Source organism: Salarias fasciatus, chromosome 10 (genome assembly GCF_902148845.1).
Source record: "Salarias fasciatus chromosome 10, fSalaFa1.1, whole genome shotgun sequence".
Taxonomy (NCBI): Eukaryota; Metazoa; Chordata; class Actinopteri; order Blenniiformes; family Blenniidae; genus Salarias; species Salarias fasciatus.
Window position 1 is genome coordinate 18,449,874 of NC_043754.1, and position 22,771 is coordinate 18,472,644.

The following is a 22,771-nucleotide window of genomic DNA, read 5'->3' on the forward strand; positions in this document are numbered from 1 at the left end:
ATAAATTGTAAGTCTTTTTATCTTTATGATATTGAAAATTTTTCTGCAGGCTCAGAATTTTACTCTCAAAAATTTCCAATTCTGCTGTATAAGATTTTTAAGTATATTTGTATAGGAAATGATCTGTCCTCTTAAATAAGCTTTTAATGTATCCCATAATATGAAACTATTGGGTGAGGAGGTGCAATTTGTTTCACAAAATAGTTTGATTTGTTCCCTGATAAAAGTACAGAAGTCAGTTTTCTTTTGGAGGGTTGGATTCAAACGCCACTTGTATAAAGTTGGTCCTTTTTCTGGCATTTCGATAGACAGAGTAAGGGGGGGATGATCAGAGAGATTCCTTGGTAAATATTCGGACTCTAATGCTCTGTAACTCAACCGTGTTGCGCTCAGATCCGGAGAAAACATCACCACGCTTCCATTGTGGATGATCGGCCCTTTTTCTCTGGAGATCTTAGCGGCTATTCGGAGAATTCTCTCCCAATCCTGATACTTGAGCAGGCGGATGAGAATGGGTCTGGGCCGTTTCTGTGCCGGGGAGCGGAAGGTCAGGGACCGAAGCGCCCGTTCGATAATCAGCGGCTCGGGAAAGTGCTCTTTTCCCAGCACTGGGAATCCAGTCTGTGAAGAACTGCACCGGATCCGTTCCCTCTCCGCCCTCCTGCAGGTTAGCAATTCCCGAGAGGAAAAGTGATCAACAATCGAGCTTTGAGTCTTGTTACGAGATCTCAAGTCCATATTTCACCTGTCAGGCGATGTTGGAAGTAGAGCGGGTGTTATTTATAAGTTAAAATTGAGTTTTTCTCAGGAGCTCCTGAGCAGGCGTCTTCCTAGCTCAGCTGCATCACGCGACCCCCATTCATCTCCATTATTAACCATCACGGAAGAATAGGAAATATTGGAAAAACAAATTTCCGAGGACTTGGACGTATAGTGAAACTTTTTCCTAATCAATGCTGAACACGTTTTTATTCTGGTCTAAACCATTCAATCTGGGGACAAAACATGATTTAAGATATTTGGTGATTTAAAAAAAGTAGCTTGTTTGTCACAGACTGCTATAACTTATTTCTATACTTATATATATATATATATATATATATATACACATATACATGAATAAGCTAAATTATTATCAAATGTGGGAGTAAATTATAAGGGTTTGATCTTTAATGAGACCATGAGCTTTACAGATGGAACTAAGTTCCTCTCAGAGTCTGCAGGGAGACCTCTAGGCTCCATAGTGAGTAAGATGAAAATTGTGCCTGACCTTTTTCGGTATTTACAAAATTATTTAATTCTAAGGTTAGTTCAATTTTGTTTTATGTGGCAGGTGTGTGGGGCTTTAAGGAAAGTGTTTTTTTTTAATGTGCTTCAGAATAGTTCAATCCGGATTTTCCTTGGTTTGCATAAGTTCAGCACTAAATTAGCTCTCGAGGGGGATATGGGATGGGATCCATGCATTGTGAAGCAGAAAGTGGAAATGGTGCGTCCGTGGAACCGCCTGACTCAGCTGCCAGAGCACAGACTGACCAAGAAGGTCTTTAGGTGGGACTGTTCAAATCAGTATCCTTGGGCTAAAGAAATGGCAACAACATTTTCAGACTGTGATTTAAACTAAGTTTATAGAAACAAATTGCTTTGCAATCTAAAATTATTAAATGAAAAGTTGTTGATTGTTTTAAAGAACAGTGGAAATATGATCTATGTAGAAAAACTAAATTAAGGCTTTATATTCAATTTAAGGATGAATACAAAACAGAATCATATATTCTTTTAAATCTAAGTAGAAAACAAAGGTCCCTTTGTACCCAATTTAGAACTGGGACTTTGCCTCTGGCAGTAGAGGTGGGCAGGTTCAAAGGCCTTCCTGAGGAGGAGAGACTATGTACACTGTGTGATTTAAGTGTGGTGGAGGATGAGTTTCATTTTATTCTGTATTGTCCATTTTATTCTGATTTACAGGAGATTTTGTTCAGACAGGTGCAACATAAGAACCCATATATATTCTGGTTTTCAAATTATAAAATGTTGAGTCAGTTTTTTGAAAAGTACGTTTTTGCTTTAAGTCATTATATCTGTAAAGCCTGGGATCGAAGACACATTAAGTTGTATCCTCCTGTGTGATGTGGATATTGTTATGTTATGATGGACTGTACAGTTTCTGTGAATTTATGTCGGCAGCCATCTGAATATTGTTTTGTGAAATGTGTCTTGTAAGCCCATGAGGGCTGGGCACTTATGTGCAAGACACTGTAATCACATCAAATCAAATCAAATCATCATAAGAAAATAATATCAAACTACGTATGTTCCCCTCATCTGTACTGTACCATTTAAACTTTCTAAGAATCCTTACACTTCGTGCTGCGTGCGCACGGGGGTGGGGGGTGGGGGGGTCTGAAAGAACGAAGCCGATATGAATGAATGACCTGAGGGAATGAGCTCTTTCCTTATTATTAATAGTATAGATTAATGTGAACACAGGAACTGAAGAGAAACCGCTCAAAGTCAAGTTTGGCTCCATGAGATTTGGGAGAGTGAGGAGCCGATTCTCTGATGAAGAATCTTCCAGTCTGTTCCACAGCGACTCCACACACTAGAAGATCAGGAGAGGAAGATCTGGTGCGATCTGTCCTCTGTTGTCTTCGAGTGTGTGGTCTCTGAATCGGGGAAGACTGAAAAAAGCCTGTAATGTGTACTGGCCTTTACCGAATGCGGACGCAGCCAGCAACAGCGCGGAGACAGGTGGTGGAGCGAGGTCAAAACGACCAATAGGAGCTCTTCTCTCTTCCACCAGTGTTGGCCCCGCCCACTGGGTTCAGTCAGATTCGCAACCAAAACTTCTGAATTCAAAACCAAAGCTTTTTTCTGTTTTGATCTAAAAAAAAAAAAATTGGTGGGGTTGCCACTTAAATTATTTACTTCTCAGATCTATTCTATTTGATTGAGCTTTTATTTTTTAATTGCACCTTTATGTTTTTTGGTCTCAACTCTCTTTCTTGTTTGCAAAACCGTTTTTGATTTATTGAATAATAAAGACACAAAATTACCTCCATACCCAGGCACATTCCCGGCGAGAGCCCCGCGTGCGCCCGGGGTATAAGCTCTACAGTCACCCCCAGCAGAAGCTCCACCCAGGACCCCAGCAGGAGCTCCACCCAGGGCCCCAGCAGAAGCCCCACCCAGGGCCCCAGCAGAAGCCCCACCCAGAGCCCCAGCAGAAGCTCCACCCAGGGCCCCAGCAGAAGCCCCAGCAGGAGCCCCACCCAGGGCCCCGGCTGAAAAACAATATGTGCCCGAAGCTGGAGCCCAACCCACGTTCCCGGCGAGAGCCCCGCGTGCGCCCAGGGTTTGAGCCCTACATCTGCCCCCACCAAAAGCTTCATCCAGACCGACAGCATGAGCCCAAACCAGATCCCCAGCAGAAGAAACACGTTCATCCTGAGCTGGGGCCCCATTCACATTCCTGGCGAGAGCCCCGCATTCGCCCAGGGTTCAAGCCCTACATGTGCCCCCAACAGAAGCCCCACCCAGACCCACAGCAGTAACCTCACCCAGGCCCCCAGCAGCAGCCCCCCTCAGCCCCCAGCAGCAGTCCCCCTCAGCCCGCAGCAGCAGGCCACCTCAGCCGCCAGCAGCAGTCCCCCTCAGCCCGCAGCAGCAGCCCCCCTCAGGCCCCACAGGCCCCCAGCAGCAGCCCTCCTCCGGCCCACCTCAGGCCAACAGCAGCAGCCGCCCTCAGGCCCCCAGCAGCAGCCCCCCTCAGGCCCCTCAGGCCCCCAGCAGGAGCCCCCCTCAGGCCCCCAGCAGCAGCCCTCCTCCGGCCCCCCTCAGGCCAACAGCAGCAGCCCTCCTCCGGCCCCCCTCAGGCCCCCAGCAGAAGCCCACCTCAGGCCATCAGCCGCAGCCTCCCTCAGGTCCCCCTCAGGCACCCAGCAGAAGCCCCACTCCGGCCCCCCTCAGGCCAAAGGCAGCAGCCCTCCTCCGGCCCCCCTCAGGCCAACAGCAGCAGACCTCCTCCGGTCCCCCTCAGGCCCCCAGCAGCAGCCCCCCTCAGGCCCCTCAGGCCCCCACCAGCAGCCCACCTCAGGTCCTCAAGCCCCCCTCAGGCCCCTCAGGCCCCCAGCAGCAGCTCCCCTCAGGCCCCTCAGGCCCCACGCAGCAGCCCACCTCCGGCCCCCCTCAGGCCAACAGCAGCAACCCTCCTCCGGCCCCCCTCAGGCCAACAGCAGCAGCCCACCTCAGTTCCTCCTCAGGCCCCCCTAAGGCCCCTCAGTCCCCCAGCAGCAGCCCACCTCAGGTCCTCCTCAGGCCCCCCTCAGGCCAACAGCAGCAACCCTCCTCCGGCCCCCCTCAGGCCAACAGCAGCAGCCCACCTCAGTTCCTCCTCAGGCCCCTCAGGCCCCCAGCAGCAGCCCTCCTCCGGCCCCCCTCAGGCCAACAGCAGCAGCCCACCTCAGGTCCTCCTCAGGCCCCCCTCAGGCCCCCAGCAGCAGCCCACCTCAGGCCCTCCTCAGGCCCCACCTCCGGCCCCCCTCAGGCCAACAGCAGCAGCCCACCTCAGGTCCTCCTCATGCCCCCCTCGGGCCCTCAGCAGCAGCCCCCCTCAGACCCTCCTCAGGCCCTCAGCAGGAGTCCCCCTCAGCCCGCAGCAGCAGCACCCCTCAGCCCCCAGCAGCAGCCCCCCTCAGGCCACACAGGCCCCCAGCAGCAACCCTCCTCCGGCCCCCCTCAGGCCAACAGCAGCAGCCCTCTTCGGGCCCCCCTCAGGCCAACAGCAGCAGCCCACCTCAGGTCCTCCTCAGGCCCCCCTCAGCAGCAGCCCCCCTCAGGCCCCGCATGGCCCCCAGCAGCAGCCCACCTCAGGTCCTCCTCAGGCCTCCTCAGGCCCCCCTCAGGCCCCCAGCAGGAGCCCCCCTCCGGCCCCCCTCAGGCCAACAGCAGCCGCCCTCCTCCGGCCCCCCTCAGGCCAACAGCAGCAGCCCCCCTCAGGCCCCCACCAGCAGCCCACCGCCGGCCCCCCTCAGGCCCCCAGCAGCAGCCCACCTCAGGTCCTCCTCAGGCCACCAGCAGCCCACCTCAGTTCCTCCTCAGGCCCAACTCAGGCCAACAGCATCAGCCCACCTCAGGTCCTCCTCAGGCCCCCCTCAGGCCTCTCAGGCCCCCAGCAGGAGCCCCCCTCCGGCCCCCCTCAGGCCAACAGCAGCCGCCCTCCTCCGGCCCCCCTCAGGCCAACAGCAGCAGCCCCCCTCAGGCCCCCACCAGCAGCCCACCGCCGGCCCCCCTCAGGCCCCCAGCAGCAGCCCACCTCAGGTCCTCCTCAGGCCACCAGCAGCCCACCTCAGTTCCTCCTCAGGCCCAACTCAGGCCAACAGCATCAGCCCACCTCAGGTCCTCCTCAGGCCCCCCTCAGGCCTCTCAGGCCCCCAGCAGCAGCCCTCCTCCGGTCCCCCTCAGGCCCCCAGCAGCAGCCACCCTCAGGCCCCTCAGGCCCCCAGCAGCAGCCCTCCTCCGGCCCCCCTCAGGCCCCAGCAGCAGCCCACCTCAGGTCCTCCTCAGGCCCCCCTCAGGCCCCTCAGGCCCCCAGCAGCAGCCCTCCTCCGGCCCCCCTCAGGCCAACAGCAGCAGCCCCCCTAAGGCCCCTCAGGCCCCCAGCAGCAGCCCCCCTCAGGCCCCTCAGGCCCCCAGCAGCAGCCCTCCTCCGGCCCCCCTCAGGCCAACAGCAGCAGCCCCCCTCCGGCCCCTCAGGCCCCCAGCAGCAGCCCTCCTTCGGCCCCCCTCAGGCCCGCCTCAGGCCCCCAGCAGCAGCCCACCTCAGGTCCTCCTCAGGCCCCCAGCAGCAGCCCTCCTCCGGCCCCCCTCAGGCCAACAGCAGCAGCCCACCTCAGGTCCTCCTCAGGCCCCCCTCAGGCCCCTCAGGCCCCAGCAGCAGCCCACCTCAGGTCCTCCTCAGGCCCCCCTCAGGCCCCTCAGGCCCCCAGCAGCAGCCCTCCTCCGGCCCCCCTCAGGCCAACAGCAGCAGCCCCCCTCAGGCCCCTCAGGCCACCAGCAGCAGCCCTCCTCCGGCCCCCCTCAGGCCCCCAGCAGCAGCCCCCCTCAGGCCCCTCAGGCCCCCAGCAGCAGCCCTCCTCCGGCCCCCCTCAGGCCAACAGCAGCAGCCCCCCTCAGGCCCCTCAGGCCCCCACCAGCAGCCCACCGCCGGCCCCCCTCAGGCCCCCAGCAGCAGCCCACCTCAGGTCCTCCTCAGGCCACCAGCAGCCCACCTCAGGCCCGACTCAGGCCAACAGCAGCAGCCCACCTCAGGTCCTCCTCAGGCCCCCCTCAGGCCTCTCAGGCCCCCAGCAGCAGCCCTCCTCCGGTCCCCCTCAGGCCCCCAGCAGCAGCCACCCTCAGGCCCCTCAGGCCCCCAGCAGCAGCCCACCTCCGGCCCCCCTCAGGCCAACAGCAGCAGCCCACCTCAGGTCCTCCTCAGGCCCCCCTCAGGCCCCTCAGGCCCTCAGCAGCAGCCCTCCTCCGGCCCCCCTCAGGCCAACAGCAGCAGCCCTCCTCCGGCCCCCCTCAGGCCAACAGCAGCAGCCCCCCTCAGGCCCCTCAGGCCCCCAGCAGCAGCCCTCCTCCGGCCCCCCTCAGGCCCCCAGCAGCAGCCTCCCTCAGGCCCCTCAGGCCCCCACCAGCAGCCCACCGCCAGCCCCCCTCAGACCCCCAGCAGCAGCCCACCTCAGGTCCTCCTCAGGCCACCAGCAGCCCACCTCAGTTCCTCCTCAGGCCCAACTCAGGCCCCCAGCAGCAGCCCCCCTCAGGCCCCTCAGGCCCCCAGCAGCAGCCCTCCTCCGGCCCCCCTCAGGCCAACAGCAGCAGCCCCCCTCAGGCCCCCCTCAGACCCCCAGCAACAGCCCCCCTCCGGCCCCTCAGGCCCCCAGCAGCAGCCCACCTCAGGTCCTCCTCAGGCCACCAGCAGCCCACCTCAGTTCCTCCTCAGGCCCAACTCAGGCCAACAGCAGCAGCCCACCTCAGGTCCTCCTCAGGCCCCCCTCAGGCCTCTCAGGCCCCCAGCAGCAGCCCTCCTCCGGTCCCCCTCAGGCCCCCAGCAGCAGCCACCCTCAGGCCCCTCAGGCCCCCAGCAGCAGCCCTCCTCCGGCCCCCCTCAGGCCAACAGCAGCAGCCCACCTCAGGTCCTCCTCAGGCCCCCCTCAGGCCCCTCAGGCCCCCAGCAGCAGCCCTCCTCCGGCCCCCCTCAGGCCAACAGCAGCAGCCCTCCTCAGGCCCCCCTCAGGCCCCAGCAGCAGCCCATCTCAGGTCCTCCTCAGGCCCCCCTCAGGCCCCTCAGGCCCCCAGCAGCAGCCCTCCTCCGGCCCCCCTCAGGCCAACAGCAGCAGCCCCCCTCAGGCCCCTCAGGCCACCAGCAGCAGCCCTCCTCCGGCCCCCCTCAGGCCAACAGCAGCAGCCCCCCTCAGGCCCCCCACAGGCCCCCAGCAGCAGCCCACCTCAGGCCTTCCTCAGGCCCCCAGCAGCAGCCCACCTCAGGTCCTCCTCAGGCCCCCCTCAGGACCCCAGCAGCAGCCCTCCTCCGGCCCCGCTCAGGCCCCTAGCAGCAGCCCACCTCAGGCCCTCAGCAGCAGCCCTCCTCTGGCCCTCCTCAGGCCAACAGCAGCGGCCCCCCCTCAGGCCCCTCAGGACACCAGCAGCAGCCCTCCTCTGTAAATACTTTTTAATTTACTGACATCTTCATTATGAAAATGTAAAAGAAAATAAACTAAAAAAAAAAAAAAAAAACCAAATGTTGAAGAATCCGTCTTTGAAAAGTGCAGTTTACATGTTTACATGATGGAAGAGGAGTCTGAAGAACCTTTTAAGCCCTACACCTCAAGTTCTTATGTACTGTTGTCAGCAAGGCTGTGTGGTTGTTTTGAAAATTGGGGGGGGACCTACAACTGTGTGTGTGTGTGTGTGTGTGCGTGAGAGAGAGAGAGAGAGAGAGAGAGAGAGAGAGAGAGAGAGAGAGAGTTACATGATATACAAAGACTCATCCGTGCCGTCGGTTCAACCTGAATCATCGAACAACCCAGCTTCACAACCCTGAATCTAGACACAACACTTCCAGATGTTTTACTCTTAACACACACAGGACTGAGGGCTGAATCCTTGGTCTGAAGATGTGTGTGAAAGAGTGATATATTTGCATCACAAAACTGTTGTCAAAAAAGTCAGCTTGGCACTATTTTCTCTCCCTTCTTATCACTCGGCGGTGCGGAGATGGTAACAGCTAGAGCTAGAGCTAGCTCGCTCTTTTCTAGCGGTAAACCAAGTGAAACCAGCACGGCTGCCAGCTGGAGGCGACGCGGAGTGATATGATGGGAGAGAAAATAGTGCCAAGCGTTTACGAGGTCTGACTTTTTGTCAACAATGGTTTGTGATGCAAATATATCAGTCTTTCGCACACACATTGGTTTGAGAAGAAAAACGCTTTATTTTCGGGACCCCAGCAAACTTGCTGGACTACTTTCCTCTGGACCTAAACCGGACAGGATCTCTGCTCACTGGATGCTGTCAGGGGTCAGTCTGTGTGAATGAATAACACTGCTGAGGGGGATGCCATACAGATTCATGTCAAAAATCCCAATTTATCCCTTTAAAAATAATTCTTTTCAAATCGCTCGATCAGCTCATTGGTTCTTTTCTATGGGGTAATAAAAATCCACGTATCAAAAGATCAGTGTTACAGCTTCCTAAACATCTTGGTGGTTTAGCGTTGCCCAATCTCTTGCACTACTACTGGTCATGTAATATTCAGAAACTTTTGTACTAGATCACCCACACGTCAGATGAAGAGCGCCCTGCATGGGTTGATATGGAGTTGGCATCTTCCAAACTTTTCTTAATTCCCTGGTCTGCTCCCAACTCCCGTTGACTGTCTCCAACTTTACCTCAAACCCAATGGTAACTAACTATTAGAATCTGGATTCAAATTAGAAAAAACCTGGGCCTCCACAGGACCTCAGACCTTTCTCCTGTTGCAAATAATCCCCTATTTCTGCCCTCTTGCACTGATTTAACCTTCCAGATCTGGTCTGAAAAAGGGATAACTAAATTTAAAGACCTTTACAACCAAGGGACCTTCATGTCTTTTTTAGAGCTCTCGGAGAAATTTGATTTGCCCATGTCTCACCTATTTGTTTTTTTTTTTTCAGATCAGACATTTCATTCAGAATCAGAACCCCAAATTCACCAGTCGCCCTCCAGAAACTCTAGTTGACTCACTGTTAAAGTCCGAGTTAAGCAAAATCAGCCATTTTCTTCTTAACACCTTAAATAGGTCATAAATGTATTTCTTTACAACATACAAAAGCCATTCCTCCATTAATGATTTAATTTTGGAGGTAGACTTCACAGACTTTTTTTCACAGACTTTTTTCAGCGCTTCTGTGTTCAGGATTTAATGGGCGTGTCAGAAATCAGGGTTACGTTACGTAACGCGGCCCTCATTGGCATAAACCCGCCCCCCGGATGCTGAGCGATATAAATACATCTAGTGCATTAGCATCAGTGGTTTTCCCTCTAGCTTTCGAGTCTCAGACAGCATCTCGTACAACAGTTTGCAGCTAGCTAACCAGTCAGCCAGTCAGCTAACCAGGCATGTCACCTCCTCGTCGCTCGTGCAACTTTCCTGCGTGCCACAGTGTGCAGGGTAACAATGCCGTTAGCTAAATAAACCTGCGAGTTGCCCTCGTCCCCGGGGGGGTCGGGTCACCCCGGGCCCGCCACCGCGTCACGAGGCGCGGCGGGGTCTGGAAGGCCTCCTTGCCGGGGGTCGCGGGAGTTCCTCCGCGGGGCGCTGTCCGCCGCCGCCGCGGAAAGCGGGTCGGTTTCGGAGGGGGTCGGGTCGGCGGTCGGCGGCGGCGGCTCTGGACGCACGCCGGGCCCTTCCCGCGGATCTCCCCAGCTGCGGACCCGCGGGTGGGGGAGCCGCGGGTCGACTCGGCTGGCGCCTAGCAGCTGGCTTAGAACTGGTGCAGACCGGGGGAATCCCACTGTTTAATTAAAACTAATAAATTACTATTCTGATGGAGACTGTGAGGAACGAGGCTGAGCACTCTCAGCATCTGACTCAGTCAGTTTCTGGCTCTGATGGCTTAAATTGGTAGGGCTGGGTCCATCTGAGGCTGGGAGCGCTAGCCTCCATTGTCAGTTACATGGAGGCGGCTTCACTCCCGCTGTGGGTGTGGCTCCAGCACTTATAGCTGACACGCCCCCAGCGTTTCACAGCAGAGAGAAGTGCTTGTTTTTCCATGATTTTGAGACCTTATTTTATATACTTAGCAACTTTTTTAATCATTCAAATTTGGCTCAGTGGTTAATGACACATGTTTATGCAGTGTGACAAACTCATTACACAAATTTATTTCTGCTTAAAGCTTGTGTCCGGAATTTCCGTTCGTTTCTAATGTATGTATCATTTTTTAACAGAGCTTAAATGTGTCAGTCTGGTTCGATACTTCACTATAATATCAGCATAAAGCAATATAAAAATGTATTTACGAGCCCCGCCTTCGTCTCATAGATCCCCATGTTATCCGAAAAAGCACCGGTCAGCGTCAGCCAATAGATTTCGAGCTTCCGCCTTGTCGTGCCGTCAATTCAAGTGTGCCAGAGAGCACGGCCACTCGCCCAGGCAGAGGTGAGTTAGCTCCGCAGCAGCCGCCACGCTCACCTCGGATATATCCACTGTCTGCTGAACATCCACCGTAAACAGCTCAACATGAAGGATGCTGTAGGAGTCGGAGGCTCCCACATGTTCTGGTCCTGTCCAAGGCTTGCCACATTCTGGTCTGAAATCTTCAGAATTCTCAGGGCAGCATACAACATTACTATCTCCCCTGAACCTCTCTTGGCTTTGTTTGGAACCCCTCTGGAGCCTCTGACTTCTAAAGTTATACAAACTGTTCTCGCCTTTACCACCCTACTAGCTGGGCGACTCATACTCCTCAACTGGAAAAACCCTCACCCCCCGTGTCATGGCAGATGGATGAAGGAGGTGTCAGGTTCTTTTCCTTAAAAAAAATTAGGACATGAAAACAGAATGAAACAGGCAGAAATCGAAGATATTTGCAAGGAGAGGAGAATCTGTTCGCTCAAGAGCTCACTTCATTTCACTCTGCCTGAGCTAAGTTTTCTCTCAGCTTTTATTCACAAACTCAGGGTGGGGCTTACAAGTGTTTGGGATAACATTGGTTTCAACATCCTGCTTGTATAGAAAAAATGCAACAGATGCATCAGTGGCAACAGGAAAAGGGTAACACACACTCTGTCAGCACAGATAAGATGCTCTCAGTCAGCATTCTGGAGAATGCAGGTAAGTCACTCATCCTGCTGAGTCCACTTAAGCTTCATGTGCAGTTCAAGACAACATTTAACAGTGAATGCAGTTAGCAATGATAATCAAACAGAATATTGCCAACAGGAGGTGCATTTTCTCTTCATGGTTCCCCAAATTTGTTTGAGAAGACTTGGAGACCTCTCTTAAAATACAATGAATCATTGACATCCATGCCTGATAGTGATGACTGAGCCCTCCCTTCATTTTATGTTTTATTGATTTATTTTAGGACTTATTTATTTTTGATTAATTAATTTGTTTGTTTTTAATGTCATTTAGCTATTTTTTGTTGTTTTTCTTTTGTTTTTGTATTTGCTGTATATTCTGTGTTGTTTGCATTGGGACAATACACATTCATTGAGAACCTCTCTCCTTTGGGGTGGGGTAGGGGGTGGGTGGATGTTTAAAAATATTAGAAAAAATGATATTCTGGAAGTTCTGTCCATCACACTGTGTCATATGTTGTATTGAAATTGCTTCCAATAAAGATAGTTAATAATAAAAAAATAAGTACTCTGTAATGATCATCCTGCCCCCAGCCAGGGACGGGATTATGTTTTTTTTTTTTTGTAAGACATTCCGTAAGTCACGCAAAATTGTGCCTCTTACTTACCTTTATTAAGCCAAATTGTGTGTTGAAGGGACATGTACTTTGTTGTGCGTGTTTTCAGCGCCTGAAGACTGCCCAGGGGGCAGAAACGTCGGGCGGCAAAACACGCGATTTAACTTTCACTTTCATTTTTGCCATATTTGCGCCCCATGTTTCAATTTGTGCCTTAAACCAGCCTTTTCCCGTGATTTTTCTGATAATTCGGGCCTGGTTCAATATGGCAAATGATGAGGAATGGACCGTGTTTCACTGCTAAAAGCGCCGTGGCCTGTGTGCTTTTTTGATGCTCAGCTGGAGTGCGGTGTGGAATGTTTGCTGGCGTTTATAGAAGCAGTGCGTTAACGTGCCCAGCCCTAAAAGAAATAATACATATTTAAAGAAGTAACAAACTTTTTGGGAAAATATAAGGTAAAATGAAAAATGAAAAGTAAAATGAAAGTACCAATATTTAGATTCAAAATGTAGGGAGCAAAAGTAAAAAGTTGTCAGAAAAATAAATACTTCTAAAAGTAAAAAGTACCTGAAAATTTTACTTAACTACAGTAAGTATTTGTACTTCGTTACTTGCCATCACTGGTCATGGATGCACAATTTAAACAAACCAGCATACCATGGGACAGTGACAGCTGAAAATACCTTCATGCCAAACAATCAGTCCTGGTCCAGGCCGATCAACCAGGAAGGCAAAACACAATCCGTGGCTGCGATGTGTCCAATCAAGCTAATCTAAGAAAAGAAAAAAAACCCATTAAAACCAGTAAAAACATTGAACACAACAACAAAACATTGAACATCTGGTCGTTCTCAAAGTCAGTCATCAATGTCAATGTTAGTTTGTTAGTAAGTTAGTTTGTCAGTCTTCACTAGGTATGGCTCGATACCACTTTTTCACATCCGATACCGATATCGATACTGCAGCCTTGGGGATTGGCTGATACCGATTCGATACCGATATGATTCTTTTTGTCTTTCTCAAAGTTGTTAAAAATAGATGGATGTAATTTGCTTAATACTGACATCTAAAAATACCACGTTCAGAAACCGGAATTTGGTTGTAACTTTTTATTTCTTACAAACTTTTTATTTCTTTCAAAATAAAACACCACCATCACCTTCAAAATAATCTCCATTCGCATTAATGCAACGCTCCAGCCGCTTCTGCCAGACCTAGAAAAGACGACGTCTCTTCTTTTAGTCCGTAGTGGCAGATTAGACAACAGTTCAGGTCTTCCCAAAGACCAGACCTTCTCCTCCAGATCTTCTCCTCCAGAACGTGTCCAAGGAACGTCACTTTCAGCTGCAGCTGAGCTCAGGAAGCCCGGTGGCCTTCCCCAGGAAGACGGTTCAGGAGTAGAACAGTGTCAGGCTCTTCAAGCTTCCTTCAACCTTTCAGTCTGAAAACATCATCCTCATACTGTATCAGAGTTCCCCACCTGACAGGTCCAGATCCAGATCCCCCCCACTGCCGACGTATAAACTCCCAGACTAGAGACAAAGTCCTGGGCCAAATGTGAAGCATTATTCACCCTTTTAGGTAAATGCAGGTAAATATTGCCTTTCAGGATCCAATCTGAGTTAAAATAATGCAGCAGACAGGTCAGACAGGTCAACGACTGGACAGTAGCATGAGTCAGAGGTCCAAAAGACAAAACGATTTTAAAATCAGCAGATTTTGAAGTAGCAGATAGTACAGTTCAGTTGATTTCTATAAAATCTTGGAAAAATGTCCACCCATCAGGTCCTCCTCATCTTGGTGTAAAAGGAATTGGTACTAAACATCACTGAATCATTCATTGACTTCATGAGACATTCAATACCTCCCATGACTTCTGGACAAACATTCCATTTTCTATCTGTAGCAATTAGACATTCAGCGCCAGTGAGGTTTAGCCGATGCTAAATCTGAGTAATCTCTTTATAGTTAGCCCACAAATACTCCAACTAAATCAAATAAAGGTGCAAATGTAATTCATTTCAGTAGATTTCAAAGTTCAGAATATAGATTCATAGAGAGTAACAAATTCTTGCAGCACAGTCATGTAAAAACATTGTCGTGCTGGTTTTGGTGTGTCGAAGGGGAAGGTCGAGATAAACCTTTCACCTCTGTCTCCCCCTCCACTCAGTTTGAAAACCCGGAATATGACCTCCAAGCAGAGTTGGGATCCGTTACTCAAAAAAGTAAAGAGTTATCCGTTACCATAGGTGAAAGTAAGCCGGAACGCCGTGCCGGTAAGAAATATACTGGCCTCTTCTACAGGAACACCCCGGAACGCCTCTGAAAAGCAACTTTCACTCATGCATACAAAGCGAGCCCTTTCTTTTTTCAAGCAAATTTTACCGAAATAAGTGTAACATTGATGAATACATAAAACTCATCTCCAGACTACATCTTCTGTGACGTGTTGAACAAGGTTAATGCGCCTGACGAGCACTGGAGTACTCGCTTACTGTGACAGGTTGCAGCTTGTAGCGGCAGTCACTCGCTGTAGCGTAACGTTAATCCAATGTCCACTGTTGTGTGTTTTTTGCAGACAACAGGGTAGTCATTTTTGCAAAATAAACAAACATAAATCCACAAGTAATAAATTGTGAGGGTTCACGCATCGTAAAATATTCTACATCTCTCTGTCATGCGAGCAGCATCACTCCGTCCGCAAACAAGCACACGTGGAAGTGAGGTAAACTCACTGCGTTCTTTTCATTGGATGGCTGGTTGCCTAGGTGACGTAAGGACACCCCCCCCCCCCGGTCCCCGTCTCAAGAGACAACCAGGACAGGTCAAAAATGCAAAGAAAAATAAAAAAAAACATTTAACTAAAAACAACATATACATATATATACACATATATATATAAATATACACACACACATATATATATATATATATACATATATTATATTATATTGGGGGCCGCCACAGTATGGCGGCCCCCAGCGGCGCCTGCCGCCGGGGGCCGCCATACTGTTTGGTGCCGCAAGGCATCATGGGAGGGGATTGTCCGGGCCATTTCAAGATGGATTTTGTGTTAAAATGTACTTCGTTTTGTTATAGGTGTGTTAAGTTATTGTTTTTCTATGTGTTGATGCCTTTTTTCTGGTCTTTTTATGTTAAGTTTCATTTACGTTATGTTGGACCAACAGTGGGAAGGGTCGTTGTGAGAGTGAGGTGGCCTCTGTGCCGGCACTGTTTGGTGTGAGCGACATGCGCCCAGTAGACATTAGTTGTAACAACAATAAAGGCTTTGTTATTGCTAAGGGGCAGCAGTCCTTGTTGATTGTTGGCTCCGTCGTGAAGAGGACACCGCGGCCGTCACAACATGTATTACATTTAAACATTCAAAGTAACATTCAAACAATTAAAAAAAATTATGCTTTCAAGGATGTCAAAAAAAGAGCAGGCTTTATCAATATCTGTCTTGTACGATGCTTGCACACTTTGCATACAAACTGAAACATTTTTTTGCACAGTTCCTGCAAGAATCTTACCTTACTTTCACCCCTGCACACACCTATAAATAAGGTCCAGGTGTCAAAAAACCGGAGTTGCCCTTTAAGGTCCTAGAAGTTTCATTCTGAAAATGGCAAAAATTAAGTTTACCAAACCAAACCTCAAGATGCCCTTTCACCAACTGCATTCATTGCTGCTTATAGCAGAGCACTCGATGTTGACAGGTGCTTAAGATTCACTTTTTCCGATACCTAATAAAAGTGATTCTTCTCAGATTCCTCTTAAAGCCCCTCTTCTTAGAAGAGTCATCAGTGAAGCAGACTTTGTGGTTTTCAGCAGGATGTGTGCAAAGGAACCTTGAAAAATGCATGTTGGCATTTGTGTGTGTGTGTGTGTGTGTGTGTGTGTGTGTGTGTGTGTGTGTGTGTGTGTGTGTGTGTGTGTGTGTGTGTGTGTGGGGGGGGTGTGAATGGGCTCAAAGAAAGAGAGTTTATAAAGACAGAACACGGATTCAGGAAATACAGGAGATTCATAAAGATTTTGCTTCAAAAATAAATATGAGAAATGTATTATGTCTCGAGTGAATTTCATAAATTTCTTCTTTCAAATGTACAATGTTATTAAATGAAAGCCTCATTCTGAAGGTCAACTAGGAAACTCAATACTCATTAAAATGAAGGGCACTAATTCAACAGGGAACTGAACCATCTTAAAGGCTTAAGAAGCACCTTCTATGGTCTAAGTATTGGGGTCTTTGCATGTCTATGGGGTTTAACCCTTGATTCATGCAAAAAAAAAGTGGATTTTTTTTTTTTTTTCAAGAATTCAATAATTGATATTATTCTTCAAACGGGACTTCTTTGCACAGACCACATTTTTGATTTTGGATGTTGGCTTGATCTGTTGGGCATGTGTAGATACAACACAGAAACAACATAGTCTGCAAATGAAGAGAATGAAATCTGGAACAAGGCTCCTCAAAGATTTTTATCTTTGAAGAATTAACAATCCATATGTTGATCATAAACAGATATCACTGCATCTTCCGATCTCAAAATAAGGATTTCTTTTCATCTCAACATTGACTGTGTAAATCAGGGTTTGACAACCTTTGGCACGTGTGCAGTGGGTGGCACGTCATGGCATAAACACTGGCATTCTGATACCTTTCAGTGTTACGATGATGCGCGACTTGATTTCCTGAGTTTGGGTTACAGCTCCTGCCCCCATTCCCCGCAGCACTGTCACCATGGTTACTCCCACCCAAACTCTCAAGAGAACCGCACATCACAGATGTCAACAATGGCTGCGTCGGCTGCTAAAATCTAAAATCAGAGCATTCCAGTCTTCATGAATGAAAGAGTATGGCTTTGTGCTCTTAAAAGACCGTGCAGTGTGCACTTTATGTTGCGAGACCTGTTGTTTGCCGGACATCTAGCATCAAGCGACATTTTGAGACGAGGCATGAGAAGACTTTCAAAGACGACACAGACAAAGCAGAGTCAATTAAATGTGTCCAGTTATGAAAAAGCAAGGCAGCTCTCCTCAAAGTCTTCACCACTGCGAAAAATCATGGGACAGAAGCAAACTATCACACTGCTCACTCCATTGTGAAGAATGACAAACCTTTAATGCATGGCGAATTTATAAAGGAGGCTTTTCTCAGTTGCTCTGATGTTCTTTTTGACGACTTGCTAAATAAAGAGTCAATCAAATCATGAATGAAGGACATTCCCACACCAGCCAGAAGTGTTCAGCGACATATGGATGACATGGCCAAAAATGTCAGAGATCAGCAAACAGCTGTACTGAGAGATGCTGCATAATTTAGCATTGTACTTGATGAAAGCGTGGAGGTGAATGACATCCCGCGTTTGATAATCATTCAAGATTCAAGATTCAAGACTTTAATTGTCACATGCACAGAAAAAAAACACACAGGCTTAATGACAAGCAGTGACATTCTTAGATTGCAAGCTTCCCGGCAGCATAAAGAAAGAAGTAACAATAACTTAAGATGTTTAAGAGCAAAAACAATGAAATTGTGCAAGAATTTTAAAAAAAGTACAATCTGCATACAATCTGAACAAAAGGGTGTACACACTTTTATACAAAGTACAAAACAATAAAATCTATGTACCACACAATATGTAAAAAAATAAAAAAAACTTTCAGGTTTAGCAGCAAAGTGTGTCATGTATTATAAAGTGCACAATGCTTGCCTGCACAGTCATGTATGGCATTTATTTAACACTTGTTAAGGAGACGAATGGCTTGAGGAAAGAAACTGTTAGCGAGTCGGGTGGTACGTGATCTCACACTCCTGAAGCGCCTCCCTGAGGGTAGGAGCTCGAAAAGTGAGTGCTGTGGATGTGTGTTGTCCTTTATGATGTTGTGGACCCTCCTGATGACCCTACTTGTGTAAATGTCCTGCAGGGATGGGAAGATCACTCCAGAGATTTGGTTTTTATCACACGCTGGAGTGACTTCCTGACCAACAAGGTGCAATTACCGTACCAAACAGTGATTGCGCTGGTGAGCACACTCTCGACTGCTCCTCTGTAGGAGGAGGTACTGGTCCTCATGGCAAGGTACTGTGATTCAGCTGTCAGAGAGGAACTGTGCTGCTTGAAGCCAATATGCCTGATATAACAAAAGGTGAAGACATAGCCAAGGCATTCATTGACCATTTTGAGGAACAAGGGATTGACATGGGCAAAGTGTTTGCAGTGACCACAGACGGCGCTTCCGCCATGGTTGGGAGACAAAAGGGAACTGTCAACCCCTCATGAAGCTCGATTGCATTATACACCAAGAAAATCTGTGTGCCGAAATGTCAGCTTCAGATCTCAATGAAGTAATGGCCAAGGTGGCAAAGATTATCAACTTCGTCGTGAAGCGGTCCGCTCTGACGCTCCGCCAGTTCCAGTCCCTGCTGGAGGAGCTGGACAGCGCATACAAAGATCTCCCTCTCCACTCAGCAGTGAGATGGCCAAGCTGCAGAAAAGTTCTGGAGCATTTTGTCAGCTGCTTTGACGCAATCAAGGCCTTTCTGGCTGATAAAGGTCAAAACTATCCAGAGCTCAACGAGCTCAATCTCTACATATCCCAGTGAGCAGATGTTTTCACACATCAAACATGTGCACAACTCCAACTGCAGTCGGTGAACAAACCAACATTCTGAGGCATGTTTGCTGCTGCTCAAAGTCATAAACTTCAAGCCCCAGATCACAGTGAGGAGCCAAGAAAAGCAGGGTCTGGGATCACACTGACTGGTAGGCATCTGTTGTATTCCACACTTGTATTCAGTTTAAATGTGTAGCTGTTTGTCCATGTCTTTGAAATGTTGATGTGGCTATTTTGTTATAATACAGATATAGTAGGCCTACTGTTTTTATTGTTCTGAAATGATATACCACGTATATGGTGCAGAGGATTTTTTTTTTTTAAGAAAATAATGTGCAATAATATGCAATCATATAGTAAAATCACTGTTATGGCTGCTTTGTTACAATATACAGACATAGTACAGTTGTACTGTAGTCTCAGTTTTTGCCTCCCTTACCAGTGGAATGTTTATGAAAGCAGTTTTTGGGGTTAATAACAGGAAAAATTTCTTTGGATGTGTCTCTGTTAGAGTCAAATAAAATTCCAAGTATGTTGGACATGTTTTTGTATTTTGTGATAATTTAACTTACTAATACCTAATAAGTAATACTCGTTACTCATAAGTTATCTACTTGCATTCTAGTTGATATTGACACACTCACTGAGAAGAACATTTCAAAACGGCCCTCCCTGTCAAAAAGGTTGCCAACCGCTGGTGAGAATCAAATACAGAAAAAAAAAAAAAAACACTTGATACTACATCCTGCTGTGATCATGTGGACACAGTGTCACACGTGGCCGGCCAAACTCACACTATGCTGTCTGTCAAGAGGGAAAGAACCAGTTGCATCCTTTCACTCACCCCAGCAAGCTGATCGTGATGGCATCTCTGACTCTGGCTCTTTGCCTTTCTTTTCTGCTCACATGGAAGATGGGTAAGCTTCATTTGTGTGACTCAAATGTGCGGTAAGCCAGTTTACATTATTTTTCATTGTCCTCTGTTTCCCATTTCTTCAAGTTCCTGGTCAGAAACTGTCTTCATCTGATCGTCAGGAGAGAAGTTTTGTCTCGGCTCATGCTGGAGAAGATTTGACCTTGCGTTGCTTCTATGACACTCAAGTTCCTACAAGCATTTACTGGTACAAGCAAATTCTGGGACAGAGACCGAAGCTCATCTCAGTCTCTAGTAAAAATGACAAGAACTTGTTTCATGGTGAGATCGAGAACTCTACGCACTTCAAAATGGATAAAAGAGATGGCAAGGCTCTTCTGACAATCACAGATTTGCACACTTCAGACTCGGCTATATACCACTGTATATTCTATTCCTATGTATCACCTATTTTTTCAGAGAGCGTCACAGTCAGTGTGAAGGGATTTGGTTCAAACGCCACTTTGGTCAATCAGCCAGTATCTGACAGTATTCAGCCAGGAGGCTTTGCTACTCTGAGCTGTACAGTACACCCTGGGAGCTGTGATGGAGAACACAGTGTTTACTGGTACAAAAAGTCAGAGGAATCTCTTCCAGTTCTCTTTTATACCCACGGTGGCATGAATGACCAGTGTGACTCCCAAAGTAACACCTGTTTCTATGAACTGCCGATGGAAAACCTGACTCGGGCTGACGCTGGGATGTATTACTGTGCAGTCGCCTCATGTGGACAGGTCCTGTTTGGAAACGGGACCAATCTGGACATCAGAGGTGAGTCACCTCAGAACCACAGAGATGGGTTTGGTCGTTGTTGAAAAACTGTCTCAAAAATGAAACTGAAGTCTGATTCCCTCTGTTGGCAGATGATATTGTTCATTTCTGGAAAGGCGCCTTTATATTCACCACCGCCCTGAGTGCTTTATTGGCTTTTTCTATTTGTGTGATAATCAGGACAAACAGCTGCCAACCCGCAGGTGACTTTTTTTTCAACTCGTTTTTCTCGTCTATCTTGTAAATGATTTTCACTGAATTTAAATTAGAAATGTTTCTCTGTTTTCTGATGAATGGTTCATTTTTATTATTACTTAAAATACAAACATGAAAAAACTAAAAACTAGCATAAGGAATATGATTAAGCCACCAGTTTATTTAGACCGGTCTTATAAAATTGGAGAATAAGAACGGCTACATTGACATTCATCACTGAGAGCACTGTACAGTTTAATTCCCTTAACAGAAACATGTAGATTATTTCTCACTGTAGGAGTCAAAAACAGACCATCCTCTTAAATTAAATTATTACTGCCTTATCTGAGCTAAAAAAAACAAAAAACAAAACTGTTGAATATAAACAGGGAGGCTTATATTCCGATTACAATTACTATTCAAATGTTTTTTAAATAAACAATGAATGACAATTTTAAAAGGCAGGACTATATGAGGAATTCATTTGTAAACCTAAAATAACGTGTTGTTTTAGAATCTTAGTTTGATTTGACTCTATATTGTTTGAAACACAATTTCCAAATATCTGAACAGTTGCACATATATGGCTCTATAAGTGAAAAACAGAGAATATGAAGGCTTTTAGCAGATAGATTATATATAGCATCGCAGTAAATCATGATAATTTTTGCTTAATAGGCTCTTTGTTGCTTCCAACACAGTTTTTCATCTGCAATTCCTCTAAAAAATTGCTTTATACACTCGCTTGATTTCAACTCTAGGCAATGAATTTTATTTTACTTTCAAACCATGTTGTTTTTTTTACAGAACCAATTTCCTTTCTACTGTTACAACTAGTACTTTCATTTGATGAAAGAAATACTTTTGTCATCAGCAAATTTAACCATTTTAACTCTATAATTTTTTTGTGGTTGCCAACCAAATGTTGTGAAACACCACAGGTTACTTCTCTAGAATGTGTTTCAGTGTCAATGCTTACAACATATTGAAAAAGGTTATCCAGGTAACTTTTACACCAATGTAGAGATGTACCTTAAACCACAACGTTCCAGTTTGTACAGCTGTAAAGAATGATCAATTGTATCAAAAAATTTCCACAAACCAATAAAAACACTTTAAGTATAGATTTTCTTATTGACATCTGCTCATACAGTTTCAACAAAATCCCTTAATGCCAAAAAAGTTGATTGTTTACTCCTGAACTATAAATATATATGTTTTTAAATTGTTTCAAACTTGTCCTTGTCATTTTCCTTTCAGAGTCGTTCCCTGGATTAGCAGACGCTAAGGTACACAACTGTAACCATTCAATTATCAACCACTCACTTTGGTCCTTAAACCAAATGCATATTTTAAATGTATTCTTAAGTTAAAAACAGTCATTTTGCTGGCAGGGTTACCCAACGGCAGGAAGTCTGTACGTTGCCGCTTTGAGCGTCAACCTGGCCGACTGTTCAAGAAGGAGGGATCCCACCTGGAGCGCGTGTGTGTACTACAGTGTAAAGCAGTCACACTGCTGAATCTGATTTCTTTCTTACTGTTTCAAACATCGTGCAGCAGAAAACAAAGCTAAACAGTTCCTGGGAACTTTTATTTTTTTTATCATGCAAAGGCATCAGGCACATTTTTATCAAAATCATCTCATGTACAGAAAATACAATTACTAGTTGATTCCAACAGAAAATATTTTTGCCAATATTGGGTTACAAATATATTTTAAGGTCGTCACTCCTTTGATATTCCAGTTGGACTTAGTGACAGACGCAGAATTAGGATAACAAGTTTGTAGGTTTGAGCATGACCTTTGACCCCACAGTGGGTGCCGTACTTTGGCAGCACAATGCTTTTAGCATATAAAGTTAAGGCTAGCTGTAAATAGGATAGGATAAATGCAGTGCAGTAATTTCACCAAGGGGAAGAATAAACTGAACCTTCTGTTTTATCTTTGTGATGTTGGGGTGGGTGGGGTTGGAGGTGGTGCTTTGTGGTTCATTAAAATAAATGTGATAATAGTTTGGCAGAATTAAGATGATCAACAGATGTTAAAGTGCATAATGGCTGTTAAAAATATGTGTTGTCTGAATATTTCTTTGTGATTCTCTATTTTTGTTGAACAAATAATTCAACAGTGTGTCCTTAGAGCAGAGGATCATATTCTCTGTCATGAAGCCTGTAGATTAAAACTGCAATTTTCGATTTTGCGTCTTTTCCTCATGTAAACCCATGTATATCATTAAAATAAAAATAAAATACAGTTTTAGAAATCTGAGTTTGAACCGTGTCTGTCTGCATTCAACAATTCAATCCAATGTTGCTTCTTCTATACACGAC

At 47.4% G+C, this 22,771-nt stretch overlaps 1 protein-coding gene across 1 annotated transcript; it reads left to right on the forward strand.

Annotated features, from left to right (window-relative positions):
• Window positions 1–19,360: 19,360 nt before the first annotated feature.
• On the forward strand, window positions 19,361–21,960 carry LOC115395742 (uncharacterized). The gene is made up of 5 exons (XM_030101383.1): window positions 19,361–19,478; window positions 19,562–20,245; window positions 20,338–20,448; window positions 21,701–21,729; window positions 21,835–21,960. The coding sequence occupies exons 1-5, from the start codon at window positions 19,424–19,426 to the stop codon at window positions 21,958–21,960; spliced, it is 1,005 nt and encodes a 334-aa protein (XP_029957243.1). The 5' UTR covers window positions 19,361–19,423.
• Window positions 21,961–22,771: the final 811 nt, after the last annotated feature.